Below are 17189 nucleotides of genomic sequence, written 5' to 3'. Positions count from 1 at the left end.
GTCGATGATGAATCCTACAATGCAGCCTGCACGATTGTTAAAGGTCGCTGGCTCTGCGGTAAATTCAGACCGAAATTAACAAAAACTGAATCACTGAGAAAATTTCGGCTCAGCGAGCTGAAATCAGATCTTTAAAGATGGCGCTTGAAAATGCCGAATGTGATTTCCCATCACTAATCGCGTGCGATTCGCATTTTTGCGTCAATTCTTACAATAATGATTTGCAGAACTGAGTTCAAAATGATTACAAAGACGACACAGGTGCCACAATCAAGCATAAAATGCTTTGGAAACAAGTAGTTCTTTTATTGAAAGAACTATAAAAGACTCATGTGATACACACTCTGAGTCATCAACGTGATGGCATTCACATTGCAGGGAATTCATTGGCTAATTCAGCCACAGCGGAAGCAACTAAACCGGCTTCCGTAGCCACAAAAAAGCGTTCAGAAAAATACATAGACGGGGAAACGATGCTGGTGGTAAAAACGTCTTCAAAAGGCAACTGTGCAGCACTACCTGTGAACTATCCACTCAATTATACATACGTAATTGATGCAAACTCCGTTCCTTTTGCTCGAATCCCTGGAGTGGGGGATAGGGTAATTCCAAACACGAATCGAAGAATCTTATTAATAGCAGACGCACACATGGGTGAAGGTCCAAGGCACAAACAGATGAAGGAATCTCTGACTGAATTACAATCAGAATATTGGTGGCCGGGGATGAGCCTGCACCATTATAAATTTGTAAAGAGCTGCCCAGACTGCGACAGAGATCGCAGTAACGAGTCAAGCGGAGTAATGCCATGAACATTTATGAAGGTAGCATAGGGCTATCTACACATGAAATCCAGCGTCCTATTAATTATTTAAGACTACATTCACTTAAAAAATGTGGCCCCAGCGCTCGGCTGACGCCAGAACTGTTATAAAAGATTTGCGAGTCTTTATCGGCACATACGCAATTGCCATGCTTCATTCTGACCAGGGTCCTGCTTTTACCTCTCGAGCTTATAAGGAGGCCATGACCTGTATGGGCATTGGATTGCGATTCTCTTGTCCCTTCCATCCTGAGTGAAACGGGGTAGTGGAAAGAAAAAAATGAGACATAAAGCAATCTATAACGGCAAAGGTATTAGGTTCGGGTGATGGGTGGGTCCAGCATTTAACAAGTGTCCAACGTAGTCTTAACAACTTGCCAAAAAATTCTCTAAAAGGTTTCAGCCCGTACGAACTATTGTTCGGAACTAGAATGTATGCTCAGGACTTAGATAGTCTTGCTTCAGTGGTAGAAGATAAGAAAAAAGACTTTGACATCAGAGATCGTTTGGCTGTAGTACAGGACTTAAATGAAACAAGAAAAACCCTGAGCAACATAAAGTTAAAGCAACAGCCAACCACCACTGAAGACACACCACCTGTCCCAGCAAGACCTGTCTGGATTCCAAAGATTGGGGATCTGGTCAGAGAAAAAATAGCGGTGAAGAAGGAATTTGGGCCTTCTTACAGAAAAGCAGTACCTGTTTTAGCAATCAACGGAACAAGATCAGTTGTACTACCGCCCCGTGCTGGTAAAAAGGAGAACAGAGTTGTATCAATCGACCTGGTAAAACCACAATCATGTGGCCTATAATAATAGCAGGCCCAGTGGACCCCCAAGAAGTAACAGAATACCCAAATTTGCTAGTATCCAAGAGGTTCAAACTGAAAGACTAATCACATTTGATAAACCTGCAGTGAATAAAAAAGGACTATGCAGAAATGCCATGGAACTTGTGCCTCTTGAAACCCAAATTGAAACAGTTCGTCATGAAACACCAGTCTTCAATGATGTGGCATCAGAATGTGCTAATGAAAGCCAAATGGGAAAAACAATTCCAACGATCGACAGAACTGCATCTGGCTACATCATCAATTTCGATAACTTTTCTGAAGATCAAAGCGACCCTGAAGTGAAGCCAGAAACAAAGACTTTTAAAGAAAAAGCAACAGAACTATTTAATCAAGTCAAAGAAGCATATCTGAATGCACCATTGATTGAGCATTGGATTGTATCGGGGGTACTTACACTCCTACTATGCCTAATTTTAGTTTTAATTTTAGGAAAATTTATCACAGTTCAATGGACACAGCAAGTCAGAACATCAACTTAGTTCTGAAGCCTCACAAATCATCTCACATCGAGAAAAGAGAACTAACATCAGTGAATGTCACAGCCATTCCAATACCCGGCGGGGTAGTTTGGGACAAGACAGACTACGAAATATATGGCCCGGTCGAGCTCTTGAAATATCCTCATCAGTTTAAGGTTTCATTAAGTGACTTATAAAACCAAGTACATTCTCTGATGATTGGGACTTTAAAAGTATAAATGATATGATGTCGGATTTAGTTTTATCAGCAAAATTTACAGAACATGATTATTTGCAAGGTTCATCTAATTATGAACAGATGTACCGTTTTACTCATTAAGCAGACCACTATTTACATAAATCTGCTCAACCTGGAAATGTTTTTAAATATAACCAATGGGAACATTGTGCTACTCCACCTAAAAGCAGTTCAAAAACATTCTATCAGAAATGCCAATACTTTAAATGAATGAGAATCGGACTTGCACAGCGGGGTATAACCAAACTTGAACAGTGATTAGTCTGTGGCATGCTACCTGGGAAAAACGCTGTCTGTACCAATACAGCGTGGACAGTAACACTAATACAAAGCTCCCCCCACTTAGAAGAAGGCTCCCTGGTGCACAGCGCTAAAAGACACGTGGTGTCTTATAAACAGTTCATCAAATTAAATCCAAATGTTCAACATGAAGTTCAGAGACACCACAGACTTCCTGGTCAAATTCCAAGAAGCTACCAACAAACTGGATGATCAAGATCTCTTACTTTGCACAGTGGACGTATGTTCGCTGTATACTTCTATACCCCACGACGTGGGCATGATGGCCATTGAACATGAATTGTCCCATTCAGACATTGATGCGGATTTGCAGCTTTTGTTGATGGAACTCATGGTGTTTACACTTTATCACAGTTATTTTACAGTGTTCAACAAATGGTTTCACCAACTGTGTGGAACCGCCATGGGAAATTGTGCGGCTCCGTCGTACGCGAATATTTTTATGAAGTCCTTTGAAGAACAACATATTCTGAATCAGGCAGCGTGGCAGAATCATGGGAAAACTCTATCTGAGATTCATCGATGATATCTTCATCCTGTGGAAAGGCACTGAACATGAATTAACTGACTTTTTGAGTACTTGGAATTTTATCAATGATCGGGTCCAATTCACTTGGAACTTTGACAGAGAGAGCATTCATTTTCTAGACGTGGAAATTCAACAAAATATGAATAAATGGAACACCACCATATTTCGTAAACCAACTGATCGAAATTCACTTTTACATCATCGAAGCTTTCACAGGCCTGGGTTGAAACGCAATTTACCCTTGTCACAACTCATGCGTGTCAAACGAATAGTATCATCTGAGCAAGTTTGTCAAGTCGAGATAACCAACATGTTGGAAAGGTTTAAGTCTCGGGGCTATCCCCAACCAACTTTGGAGAATGCCGTCAGCCTCATTGGCACAATGAATCATGAAGATCTGTTACAGACACGAGTCAAAACTGATAACACCCGGATGGTTGTAGTTTCCAAATACTCCATCATGAGTAACCGATTTAGGAACATTATCACTAAACATTGGTCTTTACTCAGTCTTGAACCAGATTTCCAAGGAATCTTTACACAACCGCCGATGTTTGCTTACACTAGGGGTGGCAATCTCAAGGAAATCTTGTCTAAACCTAGTGCACTGATTGAACCCGAATCTTTCAAAGGCCTCAGACCGTGCTACAATTGTAGCAATTGTAATAACTGCATTCAGGGCAATATGACTAATCACCCCATGAAGGGTCATTCCATTAAATTGCGAGTGAATGCCACCTGTAACTCGAACAACCTGATTTACATGTTGAAATGTCCCTGTGGCAAATGTTACATCGGCCACACGGAAAGAAAAATCAGAACCCGCTTACTTGAGCATAAGAGTAATATAAGGACTGGAAACACCAAATCCACGATAGCTGTACATTTTACGGAGCAAAAACACTCAGTTGCCCAGCTCAAGTATCTTGTATTGGAACAAGTGACACCTACACACAATAACAAACAGACTCTTTTGAAAAGGGAACATTTCTGGATCCGCTAAATGGCGACGATGCAACCACACGGTTTAAATGACCGGATGGAATTTCTGTGTTATTTATGATCTGCATTTATCTGCTTTATCATTTTTGATCTGATTTTGTGAACATGCGTGAATATTTGCGTGACCACGTTTGCTGTTTATATTATGTTCAGCACACCCCTGAATTATCTATATTATGATTCTTGTACCCTGCCCTTAACTAGTATTGTTGACCTGATATCTAATCTTCACTCGAGCCCTTAGCTGCCTTCTCGTTTCTTTCCCATTCCAATATGGCACCCATCCTGATGTTGCACCCGCAGTCCTCTTTCTACCGCTATGCTTGCGTCACACGCTATCATTAAACTCACCGTGAGCTAGTGCACTTGGGGTTCCTGGTTATCGCGTCTAACAGAAACGTAGCACACATTGGCTATCTTGTAAGTACTCATGCACGGGGGACCGCTTTTACCATTGTATTGAGCGCGTTCAGACTCATGATATGACACGCATGTTTACGCGCTTATTTACAGATCGGGCGGAATTACTCACCACGGATGTTATAGTTCCGTGAGTACTGAACTATGGTTTATGCGAATCCCTTGATGATTCGACATTTTTTGGTAATCTTGGTGATTTGATCCTGTTTGGCACTCGGTTTCTCACGTATTGTTAAAACTGCTTTCATTTTGTGGCATTCATTTGTGTTCTGAACTTTGGGGGCACTTTCTTCACGAGTTACTTACCATACTTTTTGGTTAAATTTTGTTTTTTCACATAAGCATCACGGCTTTCACCATGGTTTCTTACTGTTATCACCAATTCAGTTTTTCATGATTAGACCTGTTTTCTCACACGCATGTGGTTTTCCTTTTTAGACCATGTTGATGTTATAGATTAACTTTATATGAATCTCCATTACATCAGGATATTTTTCTTTTGTGTTTGTAGAGCTTTCCCCTGATGAAGGGCTAGTCATCTGCCCGAAATGCATTGGGATAAATAATTGTTGGATGATGTATACGTTGCCTCATAACATTGATGAACTGTTCAAATGATGTGAATTAAACAATCATGGAACCTCTCTGAACTTCATGTTGAACATTTGGATTTAATTTGATGAACTGTTTATAAGACACCACGTGTCTTTTAGCGCTGTGCACCAGGGAGCCTTCTTCCAAGTGGGGGGAGCTTTGTATTAGTGTAAATGCCAATACTTCTCAGGATTTAACACAAGTAATGCAGAAACATTTTATTATAAACGGTTGGATAAAACAGGGACAAAAACCATGCTGACAAATACTAAATTGATATAATCAGAAGCATTTTATGAAAAAATGATTACATTTGGTTTTGATTTCTGGAAAAATAACATTGAAACCAAAACCTTCTGGGGTACAAAAGATTGGCAGGTACAAGGCCTAGAAGCATTATTTCGAGCCTGCATGATCCCAGAACAAATAATGTTCTTGAATGACACAATTCAACAAACAACCTGTCGTGGCCTAGCCAAGATTAAAGACCCTAACAAACCGTCTATTCCAAAGCCAATACCTAATAATGCAACCACAGATATTGAATTAGACGTATCCCACATTTTAAATGAAAACAGAACACATCCTGATTGGAAAAAGTGGTTAATCTGGCCTACAGACACGAATAACTGTGAAGATAGATTCCTGAACAAATTACAGGGGTTAAAAGTGACCAGACCCTAGATACTCCCAGAGACAACATCCAGGGATAGTAACAACTTACAGTGTAGGGAAACTATGCCTTGAATGGCTACAAACATCCACACTGGCACAAATTAAGCAACACTTGTCTTGAATTCAAGATGGTGCTGATTTGCGCGATTTCATAATGGGACCACGCAAACAGCGTCAAAAATGTTTCATAGCGGCCAGCATATATGCTGCTTACAACGAGGCATGGAAAGAAACTCAAATTGAAACAGCCAAGAAAATACTAGAAATTGATCGTATTAATTTGGAAAAATCACTTTCTGTTGTGGACAATGGGTTAATGACTCTGTCCTCCAGAATATATTCACTGGACAGTATTGTATCATCTGCTATTGATATAATAGACCAGGACTTGCTAATGTTACAAAATGGCCAGTCCCAATTACGTTCTATTGTACAGCTAGGCTGGACGTTGCAAAATCTCCGTTCAGGCTATGTGCCATGGCGCTTAATCAACACAACGTCATTGTTTTCTATCTTTAACCTTACTGATAAACAAATCAGTTTGGCACAGAAAGGAGCAGACTATACAATCCTGAGCATCGAAAAACTTGAGAGGTTACCATTGACAATGTCAGAAAGACCTGTCATTGAATGGATAATACACGGGATTATCACAATTCCGATAACAACTTTCCAGTTTAAAAATTGCCTTGAGTATATACCGGCAGGCCAGTATGAAAAGTTGGGTAAAGGATACATTAAGTCATCATTGAAATTACCTTATACACACACATGTTATAGTGACAACAACAAAATTGTATTTCTTAGTGGTGATAAGTGTAAACATTCACTAAGCGGTATACTTTTGTGCGAAGGTATTAACTTGCATGGGGCCTGTGAGGGTACTTCGAATAACCTTTCATGCCACCAGCACGGCACACCTGCAACACAGATAGAGCCATTCTTTAAGCAACTTTCTAACGGGAGTTACGTTCTAATAACGGATCACAGCTGTTGTGGCTTGGTGCCAGGGAAAGCATATCTCTTAAGCGTGAGTTCCATGGTCACTTGCTGTATGCAAGCATTGTATCCAAATGGCCCTGGAGACTCAGTGGCTCCGATTTGGCCTCCTTTGAATATCTCTTCTATACGAATTGATACTTTAAGCAGAATGAAGTCTGTGCTTTTGCAGACAACAGTGCCCATCACGTCATCAAAAGAGACGTATGATCTCCAAGTTGCAAGGACAGCTGCAGAGATACATACACTTTTATCAACAAATTGCCCGGTGCATTTCACAGAAATGCTCAGCCAAATCCTAAATATGTCGAATGCCAGTGGTATCTCGAATGTATTTAAGACAATTTTTTCGGGACTGTTAACATCATTTGAAGCAGTCCTGGGCATCTTTCCCAATTTTGTCCATTCGATCTTTGGCGGCCTACCACTACTTTTGGGACTCGTAGCAGGTATTTTATTTTTTACCCTCCTGCTCCGATATGGCAAATCAAAACGCAGACATGACTCCGGCAAGGATGGAAGAAACGATCCTAGCAATAGGCTACCGGGACCGCATCACTAAAGTCCTTGGACTAGCCCGGCTAAGAGATCTGAATATGACCTGGTTTCTTTCATTTAGACCTATATGGCAGACCTGCATCTTACCTGTGCTTTGATGTATGCTATGGGGAGAGGAATGCGTGTTAGACAACTGTCTTGCACTTCAATCAGCAGTACCAATGGATGTCGATACTTTGATAAGTCCAGTAACGGCTCGCACATCGTGTTGTCCCCAGCGGTTACCAATCCTGATGACAGCATTCGTTGAGGCTCCTGCGCTACGACTAGGTGGTGGCAGTGAAGCAAGAAATTAAAGCAACATCACCCAGGTACGACCTTCTGTGAGCATTGCTGATCCTGAAATCGATGATAGCAATCATTCTAACAACTGCCAAGTTACAGCATTATCGAACTTGGTCGAACTTTCACCTGAATATGTAGACCAATTCTTTGCGAGCCTGTCTGAAATGATGTTCTCCCCTGAACAGAAACAATAACTTTTTGGAAAACAATCCGGCACACAGCGTTCCCATGAACTCTGAATTCGGCCTTCAGCTTTGATAAACAAAAGCTACTGAAAAGTGTTTGGAACTTTTCCCGCTCACCATGAAATTATTTTTTCCCAAAAATTCCAAAATATTTACTTTTTTTCTGGCACACGTACTTTACTTAAAGTACAACTATTCATAAAGAACAGAGCTTCTATTTTCAGTAGATCTAGAGACAAAATATTACCTCCGCCTCTAGCACATTTTACAGCAATTGTATTTATATGTGATGAAATAGTCTCGCCCTTCTTTTCTGTATTCAGAGACGTTTCATGTGTAATTTTTCACAAAATCGTTCAACTGAATATATATGCAAAAATGTTTTGAATGATTACTCTGCTTGATAACGTACAATACCTATTATCATTTTCATGTATTTCATATACACCATTTCAAATGCAAAATGTATTTTGGGGTGGGTAGGAATACACGTGCTTCTTATTGCTTTAGTTTTTAGTAATTTGATGAACATAAATTTGTGGAGTGGGTGATGTGTTTTATCTAGGACCCCGATCAATATTGTGACCTCATGCCCCTATACGGCTATAATCAATACATATCCCTATAATGGCATAATAATTAGAGCCATATTTCAGTAACTCGCCTCTGCAGTCCATGACACAGCAGAAGCCACTTTCTTAGATTCCTAGATAGCACACCGAGTTCTTTCGACATACCAAACCCCCAGCAACCTGGGAAAGCCCCGCTTGCTTTGTTTTGATTAGTAATAGAACTCCTGCGAGCTCTGTACGAACGACCAGTTCTTAGTGACATCTTTATTGACGTCTTATGTCCAAAAACGTACGTCAAACTCGACACCTTTTAGGTATAAATATACCAACGTTGCCTTAAGCAAACACACGGTGGTGGTGAATACTGGAGATAAACAGCTGTCCCCTTGCAGAGAGCCCAGCAGATGCAAGAAGCCCACGGACGCTGCTCCTCCTCCTTCACGCGCTGAGAAAGACGCTGTCTTTTCTCCTGCCGAGAAAATCCAGCTCCGGCGTTTCCAGCCTACCCTTGCGGGTGACTGGGATATCGGGTCCTAAAAAGGAGATACCAGACCTCCTACATTCTATTCCAGAGGTACGGTGCTGACTAAACCCTTAGAGAGAATTCTTGAATCAAACTCTTGGCAAAACCAACTTAACTTAAACTGCTACTTACTTACTCCCTCCCACGTATTAGGCTTAGGTCAGGTACACCGGGGTAGGCATAGTTAGAAGCACCAGTTGAGGTCGTTAGCCAATGTATATATGAATGTATATATTTTATTCATTTTAACCATCTTATGGCTAAGAAACCATATCAATGCTTTTACAGTATTATTTCGTAATACTCCTTTTACTGTACGCACTTTTTATAATAATAAGTCTTGCAATTGTGGCACTTCATTTCTCTTGCATGAGAAGGAAGACTGCTCAATAAATAATATCTTTTATTGAAAACGCCCGTCTCTCTATTCTCTGCACCCTGGTGAAAGTAAATCGGCACAACTGACTGAGTGAAATAGCTGTCTGTTGTTTCACACAACTCTAGAGATTGACTCTTATTCTGAGGAGCAAAGTTGTCATGTTTATGCGGTTGTCGGAAGCTGAATCCCTTCTTGTCTGAGCCAGGGAAGCTGATCACTTCCTATTCAGTCAAGAAAGTATCCAGTGAACTCTGAGCTAACTGGCGCAAACCTAAATTAAGTCTAACATAGTCAGTAGAGACCTAGATGACCGCAGTCCTACGTCTACACTGCTGTTTATGTTATTCCAATGCGCAGGGCCTATAGGGAAAATAGGAACTACACTACAACGCGATTCTATGCCCCCAACGAGCCGTAGCCCGCACCGTGAAAGGATGACATCGCTGCGTGAAACACTTTTGTTTTTCATCGCCCCGTCCGTGCCGGACGCAACAAACTAAGGTACTGTGAACGACTCGCACTGCATTTGTGTGCGCCTCGAACCAGAGCGTCCGCTGCGCCTGTTTGACTCTTTTGGGCATTTTCATCACCGGGAGAGCCGGACAGAGGGTGCGAAGCGCACAGAACTAGAAATTACGCATTCTTAACAAGAACTCTTGATTGCTGACAGTATTGTGGATAATCTTTGTCGTTATTTGGTCTTGTGCTAAGTCTGATATAAAAGATAACTATTTTTGATATAATCCTAGTGTGGTGTCCATTTGTGGTGGGTCACTTGATTACTGTATGGGTTCACAAATGCTTCACCTACAACGCCTCTGAAATAAGCCTTGACTGCGCGCGCCAAGCTACCTAGAGGGTAAGCAGGGGTTATTTTGAGAGGGTAATCCCCTTGTCCCGACTAGAGGAGAGGGTCCCTGCTTGTCACAAATACCTACCTGGCCAACCAGAGCCCCCCAAATTTAACAGTATATATCAAATAGATATGTATTTATTCTAAACAGAACCCCTCTGGACCATTTATGAGGTCAGAGGTAAAAGTATAATGCAAGGAACTTAATTAGCAAACTATAAGTTGCACAGTATACGTTTTGCCCTATTGACCTCACAAACCATACACTAAAATAGTGTTATAATAACCACGTGAGAGTCAGAAAGTAGGCCTAGGGCCTGTGGAATCGCTGGGGATTCTAAGAACAACCCAAGGTTAGGATGCAGGAGGCCCACGGGAGACGCGTGCAGCGTCTAAACACAGCTGCGGGTTACAATTGACTTTCAATGGAGAGCTAGCAAATTACAATTATAAAGATTAAGGGCACTTCTAGGTGAACTACGATGGAACCCTTTTAGAGTTAGACACTTTGAGAGTCAAGACCCACAAGACTACCGGAGTAGTCGAGTTACCTCACCCACGGAAGCCGGATGCAAAGGTGTCTTTTCGTATCGGGTTTCGTCGTCGATTCCAATGGAGAGCTGCGAAGAAATGCTGCAGGCGACCAGAGGAAAAGTGTCCAGGTGGATCCAAGGGTGGATTGGAGATGTGAAGAACCTGAAAGCAGAGGATACAGAGTCTGGGTCACTAGCCAGTGACCAGGGTGGCAACAGGAAGATGCCAGCCGACGTCGGGTGATTTCAGGTGAAAAGGTGCAGTTTATCTCTTTAGCCACGAGGACCAGGAGGTGTCAACGATGACCAGGAGCTGGATTCGAGCTGTACCTCAAAGGATCTAGTTGACTGCGGTGTCGGTATCCAGATTGGACCCAACAAGCCTTGGCAAATGCAATCCACGCAAGATGTTGAGATTGGCTTTGGTGCAGAACAGCAAGGTCTGAGGTACTTCTCTTTTGGGGAGAAGTTGAAGCAAGCTTAGAGCAACCAGGAGAGCAAAGGAATTCAAGATTGGACTTTGAGCTGGCTCACTAGGAACCGTGAAGACGTGTTGAGCTGAAATGCACAAAGTGGGCCTATGGGACACTCGTGGAGTGTGGGCCTCTGAGCTTCAGCACAAAAGGGGCTCGGGTTGGGGCTTCAAGCAACCCAATGCACAACTTTGGGATACCTCGGGAAGTAGGTGCAGCTTGCAAAATGCAGGATGTCCAGGAGTTCTGGTCCCACGTCTCTCGTGTCCGCCACAGGTCTAAGCTTTGCTGGGAGCGCAGGTCAGCGTCAGAGATGTCTGGAAGTCTGTGTCCTGAAACACAGATTCTTCCGGTCTGGCGGGAGTCTCAAAGATGCAGACCGGCAAAGTTGCTGTTGGTGCCTGTTTGAACAGGGTGGTCACTCCTTGACCACAAGGGAGATTTCTTCCACCTTCCAGTCGATATGGAATGCTGAAGGTCCAGGATATATGTTGCAGGGTTTCGTCCAGGGAAATCTAAAGTCCTAGGGACTGGGGTTCTACACTTATAGTAAGTTTAGGGGTTGGACTAACTCTAAGGTCCCTCCTATGGGTGGACCTGGGGAGGTGGTGGTTACACCCTTTCCCCTTTGTCCAGTGTCACGCCAGAGCTGAGGCTGAGTGCCCCAGCAACCAGTTTGAAATGGGAAATGCATGGAGCACCTTGTGTGCCCCCGGCAGTGACTGAAAAGCATTTACTGAATGCAACCCACCCTGACCCAATACACTAAAGCCTGTGCTAGCACCTCCCTGGGCAGGAAACCTATTGTCCAGGCCTCCCCTGCTGCAGTTTCGTCCAGCAGCAGGAGGGCAGACTTGTGTCTGTCACAGTAGCACCCATTTTATGATGATGGGGCTCTGTTTAACTTTAACCGGGTAAACCAGTAACTACATGTCTTTTCCCTCTAGAAGGGTGGAATACTACCCCCGCTGCCAGGACTGGTGGGGGGTAGTATTCCAAAGTGTTTGACACCGTACACGACATGTTTTGATAAATCCAAACCAAAGTTAGCATTAACCGCGAGAGTTATAATGCACTTAAGAGTATATGGTATGGCTATATCATAGAACAGCTATAAGGAGATGGTTCCGAAAGCTGCAGAGGGGCTCAGCTCATGTTAGGGCACCCTCTCACACAAAACCAAGCACTCTGCCTCCAGGATTGTCAAGACCTGCCATATGAGTGATTTATAGGTTACTATGTGTCTATATATAAGGTAGATACAGATGTACCATATCTAAGTAAGAAGTGATTACACCACCTTACCCAGGCTGTAAGAACAGACCTGTGGTGTCAGTCTGGAAAGCTAACCAGGGGTGGCATAATACATGCTGCAGCCCTGGTAGGCCTAGGGTGCACCTATACCCTGGGTACCTAGGGTACACTATACAGGGGCTCACAAGGGTGACCCAGTAACCAATCTGGTATGTACCTAAAGTACATGGTATCAATTTAGAGAGAGAACAACCAGGCTGTGGGACTGATTAGCAGGGCCACAGCCATGCTAAAGTGGAAAAAAACTGAGAATCACAGCAAAAAGTGGGGGTAACCATAGGAAGCAGACCCTACTCTCCTACAACAAAGACCTAATATCTGCTTTGATCATCTGTGCATAGGCAATCTAAACATCTGTGTACCCACCAATATATTGGCGGAGACAGAACTAGTTGTTCTGGCAGTCTGCTGTCACAATAGTAGCAGGCAAATTCAGGATTTTGACCATAACTTGATGACTTTGTCCAACTCACAATTCAGTAATGTTAAAGATAACATTTGCATGTTAACCACGAAAGTCATTACTAATCCTGGTTGAGGCTGCACAAGCATGACTGGAATCAACAAAATTGCTCAATGTTTTCTAGGCATATTTATAGGCAAATGTTCTGTTATGTCTTACCTTGTACCAGGTGACTTCTGAATCCGTGTAGGGTAATACAAAATCTTCTATTTCTGGGCAGGAGATTTCTTTGATTTTACTAAGCTCTGCTTTTTCATAGTATTTCATTTTGGAATTGTAACAAAACCCTGTATCGTTTTCACCAACTGTTAATGATACAGATACTTTCATACAATAGGTTGAATTTCTGCAATAAAAGATAACAGGGAGAGTGTGCTATATGAATAGATAGAGCCAAAAAGTGCAGATCAATTATCAATATTTGTAAAATAAAAAGAAACATTTAAACACGCTAATTGAATCAAACTCTGTTGCCACCTCAGAATTGTTTTACATTCAATAAAAGTTAATTTATCAGGGTCACTAAGTCATGAAGCTTATAACACAGCTCAGAATACCATCAACTATGGAATTATGTGATTACCACAACCAAGGAGAGACTTATTGTAAATGAATATATTTTTGCCTCATTTGCCCCAAATGTTGTTCTATTTTGTACATCTGGGGCCTTATTTATGAAGGCCTTGCGTCAGTTTTGCGCCGCCGGTGCGTCATTTTTTGTGACGCATCAGCGGTGTAAAAAATGCGCCTCGTTGCGCCATATTTAAAAAGTGACGCATCTAGGTAGATGCATCACTTTTTAAACCCCTGCGCCACGTTATACCTGCGTCAGGTATAATGTATGCAGAGGGGGCGTTCCCCCGCAAAAAGCCTCGTAATAGTGACGCAGTGAAATCTATGAGATTTCACTGCGTCACTTTTAGGACGTTGTTGCGTCAAAATCTTGCGCCTGCCTCACAGCAGGCGTAGGACTGACGCAAGCCCTTTCACATGGGGCTTTCCCGATGTGAAAGGACGCATTGCTGGAGTTGCGTCACTTTTGTGACACACTCCAGCAATGCTTCACTTTTGCGCTTACAGATACGTCAGAAATACTGACGTATCTGTAACTCCTTGCGACATGATGCGTCATACATTAAATATGACGCATCAGGAATGTCGTTAGGAGTGCGCAGTGAAAAGTGACGCATCGCTGTTTTCACGCAGCGATGCGTCACTTTTCATAAATGAGGCCCCTGGTATTTTCCCTATGAAATAATATAGGCATACTTGCCTGGTACTAACTATGTGATCTACATTGAAATGTTTTTATTTTTTTCTATAAAATTGCCATAGGTGACTGTGAGAATGTGAATTATTATTTGGGGTGGATGGCAGTCCACCACATGTAATAACGTTATTTAATTGTTCGATCTAGTCAAAGTTTTAAGTAATTTAAACCTAAGTTTACCACCTAGTAGCTAAGGCACAGAGCAGATGGGGCTTAACTTAGAGAATACATAAAATGCTAAAAACTAAAATACTAAAACAGTTAAAAAACAAAATAGAGTAAGATTTGATGAACAAAATGACACCAAAACACCAAAATTCAAATAACAGGAACCATAGATAAGAATTGTTAAATAGACACTTTAAACCCATTCTGGGGGGAGTTTTTATCCCTCTGTGTTTGATGCTTGCCTAACAGGGAGGACAACAGCTGGGGCCTTTTCAGGTATTTCCTAACCTTTACTTGTGATAGTGAAGGTCTCTTTTGAGTAAATAAGTTCCTGGGACCACCCCAACTGGTCTTCCTGCCTAGAGAAAAAATACTTTTCCACACCAAAGCCCTTGTTTCTGCTCAGGGAGAAGTTTTAACACCTCATCAGGGGCTAGTCACTGGCTGGGCTACAGTTAGAGGGGTAATGCAAATTTACCTTCAGGAACTTCGGGCAGGGAAAAGGTAACTTTCTAGTTAACTCAAATGTCCCTAATAGCTATTAAAAACTTGAATCATACCATTAAGTTGCACTCAAAATGAATATAAAAAAAACTAGTTGTTAATTTTCTCGCTTGTCCTTAACTGGAGATAGCAGAATATTAAATATTGTTTCCCAGTGTTTCTCTATTGGCCAGTCAGCCTTGCTACACTAAGAATAGATTTGGATGCTAGTCACTGTAACAACATTTTAACTTTATATTTCTAAATGTCCTACTTTTAAATATCATGCAGCCTGCCTTGTGGGCACCATGGCCTACCTAAGGTGCCTTATTAATATTTTAAAGGAAGGCTTTCTTCTATCAAAAATGATTTTTTTTACACAGTGGACTGAAAGTTTTAAACTGCAGAAGCTAGGCTACAATTGCAGGCCCAGGGTCATGTGTACCTGGTCACAATAATGGATGGCACAGGAGTGCTATATTTCATAGGCGATTTTTAACTTTCCATGAAATGGGTATATTTTGGACACCATACACTATGGCCTAAAAGAAAAAATTATATATGTCAATTGAGAGTAAGCCAGTACAGACATATTTTAGGGGTTAGATCTCATGCACTGGGGCCTGCTTGGTTAGCAGTGTCCCAGTGCAGAGAGTCAAACAACCATTAGCAACATTCCACATGAAATTTGGGTGACCGTGAAACAGAGACACTTTCTCACACTAACATGTTGGTAAGTCAACGTTAATTGTATGCAGCAGGAATGCACATGTGTACAATGTTCAAAAATAGGATGAAAAGGTTTATGGAATACTAATTATATCTTAAAAATATCACATGTTAATAAAGTTGATGTTCAGCAACAGGCTGTAAAGGCAGGCGTTTATTAGTCTGACACAGTTAAAACCCACATTTGTAACTTTTCTTGGGGAAGTGATAGAAACTTCAAATTTACAACATATAGGTAACTCACAATGAAAAATGTCAATGGTGTGAATAGATTTGTATTACCTATCCTATTTGTCTATGTTTTAAATGATACTTTTTCCCTTTCTGAACCTCTGGCACAGTGATTAGCAAAAGGCTATTCACATTTGTTGTAGACCTACTTTGGTACCCTTAATCTTCATTTTTCAGCCTAATCTCCACTGGGGATAAACACGTCAGCTCTTAGTTTCAAAACTAAAGCAAAATGTGTTTCAGCCTATATTCAATTTGTCCTTAACTTATAGAGCTCACTGAAAAAGTTCACAATCTTGTTTTGCATATTTGTGCATCACCAATCTGTCAGTGGTCAAATTATCAAATGTACTGCAAACCATCAAAATAGATTCAATGAATTTAGAAGACATATCACACATCAGATGAAATTTCATGTATTGCACATTATCACGACTTAAACATATAACAGTAAGGTTGCTTCACACTGGACATAAAATCTTGCATGTATTATTTTGAAGAACCTCTAAAGAGCTACAATGACAGAATAGATTTTTCTTTCTTAATGTAAATAAGCACTTAACTGAGAATGTACTAAAGGTTCTGAAGTACTGTAATATATACTTTTAAGGATTGTGCATACTGAGAATCGTGATGGTCCAGTATCTCTAGAGTACCAATGAGAAGAGGTGTTCAGGTGTTCTTTAGAATTAGGTTTGCTTCATTATCATAACAGGAACTATAACATACACCAAGTCCAATATGTGTTTTAATATAAAATGACACAAAAATTTAATTATATTGCTTTTGCTCTAGAGAGTGTGTAATATTTCTAAGCAGAAGTGACTTGCAGCTTTGAGAGAAGTAATTGAGCTGATCCTTGGAGATTCTTATAGTGAGGGGGACATAAAATGAAGCAAGTCAGGCTGCTGCCATGTATCCTTTTTGTTGCTGGGAGTTTGGGATAGCATGTATTCAAAAGCATATTCCTGTAACAGGAAACAGGAACTGGGTCACCTTGAACTATATTTTGGTTAGAAAAGTACAGGAATTTCAGTATGGTTTGCTGATGTATCTTCGACTCTGTGACTGGTTTCACAGTTCAAATTGCAACACTTGACCCAATACTAAGTGTGAGATAACTGGAATAAAAAAACAGGTTGTGTAAACATTTACAGCCTGATTCATGAAGTAAAATTGCGCCCGCAATCGCTGCGAAAATGCAATTGCGGGCACAATTTCCGTAATCGGCATTCAACATCAAAATAGCGAATTCGCT

General features: G+C 41.3%; 1 protein-coding gene across 1 annotated transcript in view; it reads right to left on the bottom strand.

The window, feature by feature from the left end:
* The window catches only part of IL1RAPL1 (interleukin 1 receptor accessory protein like 1), a 2420186-nt gene that overhangs the window by 1297586 nt on the left and 1105411 nt on the right, over nucleotides 1-17189 (bottom strand). Inside the window, exon 5 of the mRNA XM_086934516.1 lies at nucleotides 13210-13396. Coding sequence (XP_086790642.1) covers nucleotides 13210-13396 — 187 coding nt within the window. The remainder of the gene's footprint in view (nucleotides 1-13209; nucleotides 13397-17189) is intronic.

The sequence above is a fragment of the Lissotriton vulgaris genome, chromosome 8 (assembly GCF_964263255.1).
Source record: "Lissotriton vulgaris chromosome 8, aLisVul1.2, whole genome shotgun sequence".
Lineage (NCBI taxonomy): Eukaryota > Metazoa > Chordata > Amphibia > Caudata > Salamandridae > Lissotriton > Lissotriton vulgaris.
Note: the sequence above shows the minus strand (reverse complement) of the source record. Positions and strands in the feature narration are given on the sequence as shown.